The sequence below is a fragment of the Lathamus discolor genome, chromosome 6 (genome assembly GCF_037157495.1).
Source record: "Lathamus discolor isolate bLatDis1 chromosome 6, bLatDis1.hap1, whole genome shotgun sequence".
Taxonomy (NCBI): Eukaryota; Metazoa; Chordata; class Aves; order Psittaciformes; family Psittacidae; genus Lathamus; species Lathamus discolor.
This window is the reverse complement of record NC_088889.1, coordinates 54069246-54081848: the sequence shown is the minus strand read 5'-3', so window position 1 is coordinate 54081848 and position 12603 is coordinate 54069246. Positions and strand designations below refer to the sequence as shown.

General features: G+C 45.3%; 1 protein-coding gene across 1 annotated transcript in view; it reads right to left on the bottom strand.

The window, feature by feature from the left end:
* Nucleotides 1-9910, bottom strand: part of SLC22A18 (solute carrier family 22 member 18) — a 69772-nt gene extending 59862 nt beyond the window's left edge. Inside the window, exons 1-4 of the mRNA XM_065682792.1 lie at nucleotides 9188-9910; nucleotides 7057-7154; nucleotides 4373-4518; nucleotides 3510-3642 (exon numbers count right to left, since the gene is read on the bottom strand). Of these exons, the coding sequence (XP_065538864.1) occupies nucleotides 3510-3642; nucleotides 4373-4518; nucleotides 7057-7154; nucleotides 9188-9370 (560 nt within the window). The 5' untranslated portion in view covers nucleotides 9371-9910. The remainder of the gene's footprint in view (nucleotides 1-3509; nucleotides 3643-4372; nucleotides 4519-7056; nucleotides 7155-9187) is intronic.
* Nucleotides 9911-12603: the final 2693 nt, after the last annotated feature.

The following is a 12603-nucleotide window of genomic DNA, read 5'->3' as shown; positions in this document are numbered from 1 at the left end:
ACTCTTACAGTAAAGAAGTTCTTCCTGATGTTAACGTGGAACTTCCTATGCTCCAGTTTACACCCATTGCCCCTTGTCCTATCACTGGATATCACTGTAAAAAGCCTAGCTCCATCATCCTGACACCTACCCTTTACACATTTGTAAACATTGATGAGGTCACCCCTCAGTCTCCTCTTCTCCAAGCTAAAGAGACCCAGCTCCCTCAGCCTCTCCTCATAAGGGAGATGTTCCACTCCCTTAATCATCTTTGTGGCTCTGCGCTGGACTCCTTCAAGCAATTCCCTGTCCTTCTTGAACAGAGGGGCCCAGAACTGGACGCAATATTCCAGATGCGGCCTCACCAAGGCTGAGTAGAGGGGGAGGAGAACCCCTCTTGACCTACTAACCACTCCCTTTCTAATGCACCCTAAGATGCCATTTGCCTTCTTGGCCACAAGAGCACATTGCTGGCTCATGGTCATCCTCCTATCCACCAGGACCCCCAGGTCCCTTTCCCCTTCGCTACTTTCCAGCAGGTCAACCCCCAACCTGTACTGGTACATGGGGTTGTTCTTCCCCAGATGCAAGACTCTACACTTGCCCTTGTTAAATTTCATCAAGTTTCTCCCCGCCCAACTCTCCAGCCTGTCCAGGTCTCGCTGAATGGCAGCACAGTCCTCTGGTGTGTCAGCCACTCCTCCCAGTTTTGTGTCATCAGCAAACTTGCTGAGGGTGCACTCAGTTCCCTCATCCAGGTCATTGATGAAAATATTAAACAGCACCGGTCCCAGCACCGACCCCTGAGGGACTCCACTAGTCACAGACCTCCAGCTAGATTCTGCGCCATTGACCACAACTCTCTGCCTTCTTCCTTTCAACCAGTTCTCGATCCACCTCACTACTTGATCGTCAAGCCCACACTTCTTTAGCTTATCTATGAGGATGCTGTGGGAGACAGTATCAAATGCCTTACTGAAATCAAGAAAAACTACATCTACCGCTCTACCATCATCCCTCCACCTAGTCACTTCCTCATAGAAGGCTATAAGGTTGGTCATACATGACTTCTCCCTCATAAAACCATGTTGGCTGTTCTTAATGACCCCCTCATCCTTGATATGCCTAGTGATGGAGTCAAGAATAAGTTGTTCCATCATCTTTCCAGGGATGGAGGTAAGGCTGACCGGTCTATAATTACCCGGGTCCTCCTTCTTGCCCTTCTTATAGATTGGTGTGACCTTTGCCATCTGCCAATCCTCAGGCACCTCGCCTGTTTCCCACGACTTACCAAAGATGATGGAAAGTGGCCTAGCAATGACCTCCGCCAGCTCCCTCAGCACCCGTGGGTGCATTCCATCCGGACCCATCGATTTACAGATGTCCAGTTTGCATAGCTGATCCCTAACCCAATCCTCATCTACCAAAGCAAACTCCTCCTTTGTCCTGACTCCTTCTGGGGCTATAGAAATCCGGGGCCCTCGGGGAGAGTCTGCAGGAGTAAAGACAGAGGCAAAGAAGGCATTCAGCACCTCTGCCTTCTTTATATCCTCTGTCTCCAGGGCACCCACTTCGTTCAGCAGTGGGCCTATATTGCCTCTTGTGTTAGTTTTATTTGCTATGTATTTGAAGAAGCCCTTTCTATTGTCTTTAACGCAACTAGCAAGATTGAGTTCCAAGGAGGCCTTAGCTGTCCTAATTGCCTCCCTATATCCTCTAACAACTGTCCTATATTCCTCCCAAGCGGCCAGCCCCTCCTTACATAATCCATAGATTCTCCTTTTCCACTAGAGTTTGCCCAGCAGCTCCTTGTTTAACCACGCCGGTCTCCTAGATCCCTGACTTGATTTCCTACTCATTGGGACGCTCCGATCCTGAGCTTGGAAGAAGCGGTCCTTGAATGCTAACCAACTATCTTGAGCCCCTTTACCGCCTAGTACACTTTCCCATGAGACTTCCCTTAGCAGTTGACTGAAGAGGCCAAAGTTGGCCCTTCGGAAATCCAGAACTGTGGCTTTGCTAGGTATTCTATTCCTCCCACACAGGATCCTAAACTCCACCATCTCATGGTCACTGCAGCCAAGGCTGCCATTGACCGTCACCACTTCGACCAAACCCTCCTTGTTGGCGAGTACTAAATCTAGCAGCGCTGCTCTCCTAGTTGGTACGTCCACCATTTGCATTAAGAAATTATCATCAATGCACTCGAGGAACCTCCTAGACTGTGAATGACTGGCTGTGTGAGTCTTCCAGCAAATATCGGGGTAGTTAAAGTCCCCCACGACGACTAAGGCATGTAGTCGCGAGGCTACTTCCAGTTGCCTGTAGAAAGCCTCATCAACTCCTTCGTCCTGATCAGGAGGTCTGTAATAGACCCCCACAACTGTATCACCCGTGCCAGTCTGCCCCTTGATTCGTACCCACAGACATTCCACTTGCTCCTCATCCGACCCCGGACAGAACTCAATACATTCTAGTTGCTCTCTCACGTAAAGAGCAACTCCACCACCTCGCTTCGCTGACCTATCTTTCCTAAAAAGGACATAGCCATCCATGATCACATTCCAGTCATGTGAACTGTCCCACCATGTCTCTGTAATTGCCACTAGATCATAACCTTTAGCCCGCACACAGACTTCTAACTCCTCCTGTTTATTCCCCATGCTGCGTGCATTGGTGTACAGGCATTTCAGGGAGCCAGTCCTAGTACCCTTTTTCCCCTGCGGGACAGGGTCTAAAAAGCTATCCTTTCCCACAAGTGAAACAAGAGATTGATAGTCCTCCTTAGCCCGCCATCCTTCAATCCCTAGCATGTTCCTCTTGGGCTTGTCCCCAACAGGCCCAGTTAAACCCCCTCCCCCCTTCATAACTAGTTTAAAGCCCTGTCAATAAGCCCTGCTAACTCCTGCCCCCAAACCCTTTTTCTTCTCTGGGACTGGTGTATCCCGCCTGTCACCAGCAAACCAGGTGTCCCATACAGCAGCCCGTGACTGAAAAACCCAAACCCCTGCCTTTGGCACCAGTCACGTAGCCATACATTAACCTGCAGAGTCTTCTTATATATCCCTTCACCCTCGCTTGCAACAGGTATAGAGGCAAACACCACTTGCGCTCCAGACCCTTTAACCAGCCGTCCCAGGGCCCTGAAGTCTCTCTTCATTGCCCTTACGTTCCTCGTAATAATTTCGTCACTGCCAACCTGAAAAACCAGCAGCGGATAGTAGTCAGACGGCTGCACCAGTTCAGAGAGTTTCTTTTTAACATCTCTAATCCGAGCCCCAGGCAGGCAGCAGACCTCCCTGTGGGGTGGTTTAAGTAGACAGAATATGAGATTTTCAACAAGCTCTCCTTAAATACCCTGGAAGTAGTTCTTTGTAGCAGTATGGAAAGCAAAATTTTGAGTTCTGGTATGATCTTCTACTGCCACCAGCAGTAAGATATCATCAAAAGCTGAGGAAGAAGCAAAATACCTCTTAGCAGCTCCTTCAATGGTTGCAACAAGGCCAACACTGAACAAGTGGGGCACTCACCCGAATTTGGTGGAGAGGACACCTCCTAGGACAGAGCCGATGATGATGCCTATTCCAAAGCAAAGACCCAGCTTCCCCAAAGCATCAGCACGCTGGGAAGGAGTAGTCATGTCTGTAATAACCTTCTGAGCACCTGCAGAGAAAAACAAATCCCTAGAAGAAGCTTGCCACAGGGTCTGAGCAGCAAACACACAAACTTTTAGGCCACAGAAACAGCACCTGCCACAGAACTGTCCTTGCACACTGTTGGTGTGGAATTGGTTCAGCTTGTCAGTCATAGGAAACAAAATCACTCAAGACACTTCACAAAAGGCAAGAAGACTCTTAACATGCTATCAACCTGAGTCCTCTTGTGTGAGTTCAGAGACTTCTAGTAGCTAAAGGTTTATGGTTTTTACTAGAAACATCTAGGAAAGATCAACAAAATCAGAACAGCTTAGTGGGTAAAATTGAAGGTATTTTTTGCAATCATGTTTCATTTTGAACAATATACTCACTTTACCATGAGAAAAGGAAAAGATCGCCTATAAAATATCATGGTTGCAAGAAGGCAGCTGAGAAGTTTGGGACAGCACTGCTGCCAACAAGTGATTGTTACCTATGTCTGAATGGTAAAGTCCAAGCAATTTGCACAAGATCATACAGGAGGATGGACCTGGGACTACAGGCTAATAGCCCTGCTTTCCATAAACTAATAAACCTGTTCCTTCATGTTCTTACCATTTCACCCCTGATAACCATCAAATGTTCCTCCTGCCTTCCTTCATGCTGTTGAGCCTGTTGACTTGAGCAATGTGAGCAAGGAAAGAGGACTCTGGCAACAAAAGCAATTTGGAAAGCCCCTCAGACCTGACCTACATTACCTGGTAGCCCATGCATGAACACTGCTGGCAGCCTGGAGAGGAAGAGGAGGGGGATGCTGGTGGAGATGGACATAAGCAGGAAGAAGGCACTTCCAGATGCACAGGAAAGAATTAAGGCTGCTCGGGCACCAAATTTATCTGCAAACCTAGTACAGAAATGATACAAGGTTGTCAGAAGTGGGACTATGCAGGTCATTGCAAGAGCGATGCACCAAGATGGATGGAGGTGCATGGCCACCTCACTCTCATTCACCATGGTAAGCACTGGTCAGATTCTCAAAAGTGCTCAGTTCCCAAAAGGACTAGATATTCAGAGATGATACCACAAAACAAAACAAGCAAAAAACCCCAACAAATGAAAAACCAAAACAAGCCCCCCACCCTCCCCAATGTGCGTCTTGCCTGGAGGAGGAGTGCAAGGACCACTGCTGAAGCACCAGGTGCCCACCCGGGAATGCAGGGACATACACTTTGAAATTAACAGGGGAACACACCAGCAACTGTCATCTCTTAGCCTGTTTCCAGACCCTTCATAAGCGCAAGATAGCATGTGCTTGCTTAAGCCTCCTGCTCTGGCATTCCAGTGAATAAACGTGGCTGCTAAACACCAGACACAGGCAGAGGCAACTACAATAGCTCAGGAACTCATTTAATATTATCTCTTCAGAGCACACGGTGCCCTCAAATTTTATTTTGTGAATCTCAGAGTTGGTTCAGACCAGGGAATCGGGCTAGCTAATTTTTTTGGTTCGAGTTCAGTGGCAACTGAAGTAATTTCAATTTCTTTCCAGACGATGGTCAGAGCAACATTTCTCTTCCAGCATAATTTTAAAAAAATAAAACAAAGGGAAAGTTTTCTATTTAGGTTCAATAAAGATTTCACAATAGTGACTCAAATTTTTTTCTGTTTGAGAAAAAAACCCCAAACAACAAAACAGCTGAATCAGGTTTTGGTTCAGGTTTTATTCAACTCCAAGTTACTCCAAGTCAGACAAAGTCTGAGAGTAGCACAGAAAGGGTTCTGAGCAACTGGGACTAAAACAGGCCCTAGATAGCTTTTTTCTACTACAGTTCCTCCTTTCTTCATTTTGTTGAAGTTCTATATTACAGTTTGCTATGCAAGGTAATGTTCATCTGCTATTAGTTGTGATTACCCTAAAAGAAACAACCCTCCAAAATGCCAAGCCTGGTCTACAAAGTTAAGCATAAGTAATTAAAAGGCTTCACACTGAGAAAGAGGTACAGGTCAAAACTTCACTGTTTACATGAATGCCAGGGAAGTTTGTATTAGCTGTTTGTAACTCAAAGACCTCGGCTCACTACATAGTCCAGGGTTTTTTTTGTTTTGTTACTGAAGAGTAAATTCAGTGCTTCATCTTCTCCTGGCTGTTTAGGAGCATCAAGCAAGAAGAACAAGAAAAGCAGACCTAAGCTACACATTTTGCTGTCTCTTATCCCCCTCCTTCCCATTTTCTCTTATCTACCTTCATGCTGAGGTCAAAACAGCCTCACATCTAGGAAAATCCTTTTTATCTCAAACCTACATTGCAAATTTTGGCTTCAATCTGGCAGTACACAACTTCAGTCCCACCTACACCAGTGGGAACCTAGACCTGGATGGATTCGGGTTTACCTTTTTCTTCCCTTCAGCATCCCTTCTAGACATTACTGAATGGCACGTGCAGAGGAAAATCAAATTTCAGATGGCACCAGATCCAGACCAGAAACACTGCTCTAGATTTGTATATTAATAGAAAAAGCATTCAAATTGGCCCCTTGCACCATCTTCATTCTCAGGAACGCATTTTCTTCCAAACTGCACTGGAGAATTTGATGCTATTAATTTTAAAATGTGTATTATGTTAGAGTTGAAGGGCTTTTAGAGTTCAGATCCTTGAAGTGCTACACACCAGCTACTAGAGGATCTTGTACAGCACTGAGGCACACAACAGCTCCATATCCATTTATTACTTTGTTGACCAGTAGCAAGACTGAGAAAAAAAGGTAGATTTTCTCATCCTCACTTTAGTTTTCTGTCTCTGGATTACACTGCTCTTTCAAATTTTTTCTGCTTTTTAGGAAGGCATTCCCCCATCTCACAGTTTTTTGGGGGCTGCTACATTTTATTAGGAACAGAAACATGTGTCTCATGGGATAGACAGGCAGAAACCCTAAGTCCCTTCCACTCTTATTTTTATAGATGAACTTGTAGATACATCCATTCTTAAAAATTCATGCAAGTCTAGCTTGCAGTGAGATTCAGCTGTAGAAATAACATGACCCTCAATTATTTTCACTGATGGCTCTACTTAACATCAATAAATACCCTCTTTTTGTTTAGGTTTCCCAGTCACAAGACATTTGTTATATTATACATGGCTATAAAACATTTGCAGGATTAAGCTGTTAGGAGCTGAGCTCTGAAGACTCTGATAGTTTAAGCCTGCTCCCAGTGTATTGTTACACTTAAATGTGTGTCATTAAAACATAGCTAAGTTAATAAAAAGGCTGCTTCTGTGTTACAGTATTTCTAACTATAGTATTTATTCTCCCCTCACCCATTTATAAAATCTTCAAACATTTCAACAGGACCAAGAACCAGAACAAAATGACTTTTTATTCTACTAAAAAATGTCTGGCCTTTTTCAGCTAGGTAAAAGGTCATGAGAATTGTTCTCTCTTACCTTCCAAAAATGGAACCTCCCACAAGCTGGAGGACACCAAAGGTTGTCTGGAGGTAGCCAAAACCCACCAAATCCAAACCTATGCTCTTGGCCAAGTACTAAAAAAGGAAAAACAAACAATAAAACCAATAGGTCAGAGGAAATGAGGTATGCTATATTTCTGAATAAAGACCTTACTGTTTTGGTTGAGAGGACTACAGCTCCAAACAAGCACTTCCTGCAGTTCCCAATACCTACAAATGAAATCTTCACTGGGTCAGACACAGGCTGCTGAATAAAGACCAAAGTCTCCATCTCACACCATCAGCTAATGAAAATCAGGGGGATGTGATCAAACCCAATGATTTTGTACCAGGTAACAAATCTGAATCACCCTTTACCTTTACAGTCCAACAGAGCTGAACATATTCAACTACTGCTAAGGGGAATGAAGTAGATTTTAAACAGCTTTCCTGCCTCCAGACTCTGCACATGGAGCAGCCCAAGCACCTCATGATGACTGTGGTAAGGTCTTGGAACTGTTGTTTAATAAAGCAAGCTGGAATCATTGCAAGCACAACGTGGGCAAAATATTGCCTTTACTTATAATCTGGACAGTACAGCAAAAAATCCACAGATGCACACCTTGAAAAGACACAATCTTGTGGAGTTTCTAATTTAAAAATGGTATATTCAAGGGAAGCTAGTTCTGATTCATGGTTTTGTTTTGTACCATCTGCTGAGAGCTGTTTAAAACTCTCAGGCAAGTTCAGCTCTCAGAATTTGTGGAGGTGCCCCAATCTAGCCTGCTTCCACAGTACATGCTGTGCCCCCAGGTCCCCAAAACTCCCCTAAAAGATTGGTTATCAACTACACTGGCCTCCCATAAACAAACTCTCAGTCTACAGGCTGAGGGCACCATGGGCTTGTTTAGTCCCGGAAGAAGGGAGCAGCTTGTCTCTGGAGGCAAAAAACCAGCAAGAGTTCTCCCAGAAAGCATGGGCTCACCAGAGACAGGTGAACAGGCATATCATATGTTGCATACGCATATCCAGGAGCTCACAAGAGCAGGAAAGCTGCCAGGGAGCAGGTAAAAGTATCTGAGGGTGTTGGTCAACAGCCAGCTGAGTATGAGCCAGCAGTGCAGCCAGGTAGCCACTAACATCCTGGCTTGCGTCAGAAATAGTGTGGCCAGCAGGGCCAGGGAAGGGATTGTCCCATTTTATTTGGCACTGGTGCGGCCACATCTTGAATACTTTGTTCAGTTCTGAGCCCCTCACTTCAAGAAAGACATCTGAGCAGCTGGAGCACATCCAAAGAAGAGCAATAAAGCTAGTGGAGTGTGTAGAGCATAAGTTGTATGAGGAGCAGCTGAGGGAACTGGGGTTGCTCAACCTGGAGGATAGGAGGCTGAGCAGAGATCCTATTTCTTTCTACAACTGCCAGAAAGGAAGATGAAGCAAGGTGGGTGTCAGTCTCTTCTGCCAAGTAACAAGCAATAGGACAAGAGGTAACAGCCTCAAGTTGTGCCAGGGGAGGTTTAGACTGGGTATGAGGAACAATTTCTTCACCAAAAGGTTGGCAAGCACTGGAACAGGCTGCACAGGGAAGTGCTTAGTCACCATCCCCTGAGGTATTTAGAAGATGTATAAATGTGGCACTTAGGAACATGGCTTGGTGGTGGACTTGGCAGTGTGTGGTTTATGGTTGAACTCGGTGATCTTAAGGGTCTTTTCCAATCTAAATGATTCTGGTTCTACAAAACCAGGCAGAAAAGTCCAGTGAAAAGAAATGAATCCCACTCATGGCTGGTTTATTACACCCTCAAAAACCCCCACCTCTGCTCTGAAACCAATGATTTCTGCTGCCTGCTTGTTGGGTCGCCCTCCCACTACAAGCAAGAAGATACAAACCACATTAGCTCCACCCAGAGCCATCAGGCCAGAAAAGGTCTCTAGGTGATACTGCAGTACAAATAACAAACTTGCTTTTACTGCCTGGGCATATGCTGAACACAGTCACAGCTTGCCTACTAGCTAGGAATACTCTTCCCTCTCTCTTGCTAGACAATCTCTAGATGGCTTTCCTGGAAAACTACGTAGCCTAGCACTGAAGGCAAGGCATGCTGTAAAACAAGGTAACCCATACTCACAGGCATGACTCCCATCTGCATGAAGATGAAGGTCAGCTCTATGGTTACAATCAGATAGGCAGCAAGGATCACTTGTCCCTTCTTGATGTCTCCTGAGCGGCTGCTCTCCCCCAGGGTCTCGCTCTTCATTCCCAAGGCTTGTTCCTCACCTCCAGAGCTGACTTTTACATTCATAGTGCTCATGGAACAATTTACTGCAAGCTGATGGGCTGAGAAATGCCACAAAGGTGCTTTCTAGCTGGGAACAGAAAGCATCGGTAAGGTGTAGAAACTGTTGCATGCAGTTCAAAGCTTACAGTGCAAAAGGTAGTGAGTCAGCATGCCAGGGATTTGTTCTTTCTTTCTGTCTTTGTTTCCTCCCTCCCCTTGTTTTCTTGCCAGGCAGGATTAAAGGTAGCCATGCATCAAATCACAAATCTAGTTCTTCAGCTTTGTCCCAGGTGGGCTCATTGCTTCAAGTACCATCCAAATAAAGACCAGCTTGAGAGTCCCAGCAGAGTGAAAGCGGACATTGACCCAGACAAGAACACGTGACAAAATCTTCAACTCTTTAACTGTTTAACTTCTTTCGCTTTTATTTCCTCTCAGAAATAAATACCTCTCAGGTGGCTCAGAAGAGATGACTGTTATAGTTCTTCACAAAAGGCACTTTGGTTTTATTTTTGGAGGTTGCAAGTGAAGCTTACAACAGAATAGCTATTTCCAAGTCCTCTTGCTTCTTGCAGTAGATTTACACAGATCCTAGAACAAACACAGATCTTACATGCAGTTAGAGATGCTCTCATCAACATCCCTACTTGAGCCATTTTCCCTCTTTCACCAGGTGCTGCAAATTTATTACAGAGAGACTGAGCTAGCAAATGTTCACATGTGACTTCTACTCAGAATACAAATTACTAGCCAATGCCAGAAAAATAAAAAAAGAATAAAGCATTAAATCCACACAAATCATGACGCTGACTGCAAAGTGGGGAATTAAGTAAACACAACTCATTTGTCATTTGGGGGTTTTATTTGCTTGCTTGCTTGTTTACTTAGGGTTTTGTTTGTCTGCTTGCTTGTTTACTTGCTTAGGGGTTTCTTTGTTTTCTTACTTGTTGAATCCTGGTTTCTCACTTGTTGAATTCTGGTTGAGCATTGTCTTTATTTTAAAGAGAAAAAGAAAGCAGAGGTCTCAATGCTCTGATTTTGTAGAATCACAGGACTTTTGGTAGTAAGGGATCTCAGGAGATCTCAAACACTCTCCTGCTTGAACATACCAGCTGAGCTGTGGCTTTTTCTACATAAGCTTTGAAAATCTCCAAGAGATCTGCCTCCTCACCAAGTATGTGGAAAGAAGGTTTTCGTAATGTGCAATCTGAATTTTTCAAGCTGTGGTTTGTGGCCATTGTCTCTCATGGTATCAACTGCCACTACCAAGAGGAAGCTGTCTGCATCATCTCTGGAGCTGTCCTTCGAGTAGTTACAGGTGGCTGTTAGGTCACCCCAATCTCCTTTGCCAGACTGAACAAGCCAAATTCCCTCCACCAGTTTCAAAGACTACATACTCCAGATCCCTGACCTTCCTAGTAGCCCTCCAATGGGTCCAATCCAGTTTGTCCACAACCCTCTTGAACTGGGAGGCCCAACACTGAGTCAGCCTCAACAGCACCAAGCAAAGGCAGACTAACAACTTCCCTGAATATTCTGGCCATGCTCTTCCTCAAGTGGCCCATTACATACTTTGCCTTATTCCTGATGAGCACGCACTATTGGTTCACACAGCATCACCATCACCCACGGTCTTCATGCTAGGATTGTTACACATCCAGTTGGTCACCAGCTGTCATTGATGCAGGTGGATGTTCTGCCCCAGGCTTAGGGCAAATTGTCCCCAATTTCAACTTGCTGAAAACCTTGAGGTTTTGGTTGATTCAGCTGTGATGCTTCAAGCAGACTCTCCAGTACTGACCATATCAGCCAGTCCCTCTGATTTAGTAACACCTGTGTTCAGAAATGGAGGGCCGACTCACTGTGAGGGTTAAACAAGCACATCAATACAGGGACACAACACAGACATTTGTTGGCTTGGATCCAGCGTGGTTGTCAGGGCCCCCACGCTTCCGACCAAGCCCTGGGAGAGGGAACTATAAGATCTCCGGGCACACCTTGTTACTCAACACATGTCATCACAGAGATCCAGGATTTGGTGAGGGCTGCCAGGCCCTCCTGGCGAAGGAGGGAGATGACCAAAGGTTTAATGTTTCACCAGGGGTGGGTACCATATCTCTGGAGGCTGAACAGAAAAAACCTCTTGCAATCTCAGCCAGTGCATTAATAAAAAAGCACCTTTAAAGAATTACTTTCCTACAGGGATACCAGCTCTCAAACAGACCCAACAAACAATGCCCTAGAAGTTGTACCTGTTACTGAAGAAGGAAGATTACCCAGTGTATATCCCAACTTAGCAAAGGATCAGTGCTCAACATTTGGTTCATCTCAGTGTGAAACAATGGATTTGCCTGCACTTGAACATCCTGCAGCACAGCACCACCATTATCACTCCCTGGTTTGTGCTGGACAGGCATGATTTACAAATTACCAGCATTGAATAGTAAATTAATGACAGAACTTTGTTTATGAGGGTTTTGAGACAACCAAAAAAGCAACTCATGCAAATGCAATGTAAAACACCGCTTACGGGAAACATTGCTGACTTGGACTTGAAAAGCATCAATGTTTTGCCTGGTGAGTTTGTCTCAGCAGCAACTGGAAACAGATCCCAGCAAGGCTACAGAGGGAAACAATGACTTGCAGATGCAGCCACTCACCACCAGATCGAGCCTCTTCCTGCCCAGGGCTTGCAGCGCAGACAGCTAACCACTCAGATTTAGCTGGTTTTTACTGGCATTGAGAAGGGAAATACAGTAAAAAAGATCCGGGGAGTTCAGTTTTCAGCCTCAGAGGTAAAAGACACAGTTCTGAGAGACGGGGACCTAAGCTCAATGCCTGCTGTGGAGGTGACCATGGAGAATGAGCTATGATCACCAGATTTAGGGTATGCACTCTTACCTGTGGCAAGCGTGAGAGCTGGCTGGAAATGACAGAGAAAGAATCACTGCCTCTTGGGTATAACAGAGCCCTCATTTCCCTTTGCAAAGAGAAACTGCATTTCTATGGGTTGTGTTCTGGGAGTGTGCCAGGAGGGACACGAGGTGCAAGAAGTAGTTACAAGTATACCTCATCTTCCTGCCTGTCCTGGGTTTAGCAGCAGCAGTCATTTTTTCTCCTTCTTAGTAGCTGGTGCAGTGCTGTGTTTTTGACTTTTGCCCTGGGAGCAGTGCTGATAACACCGATGTTTTTAGTTACTGCTCAAATGTTAGGTCTGACCAAGGACTTTGTGAGTCTCATGCTCTGCCAGGGAGGAGGAGGGGGTG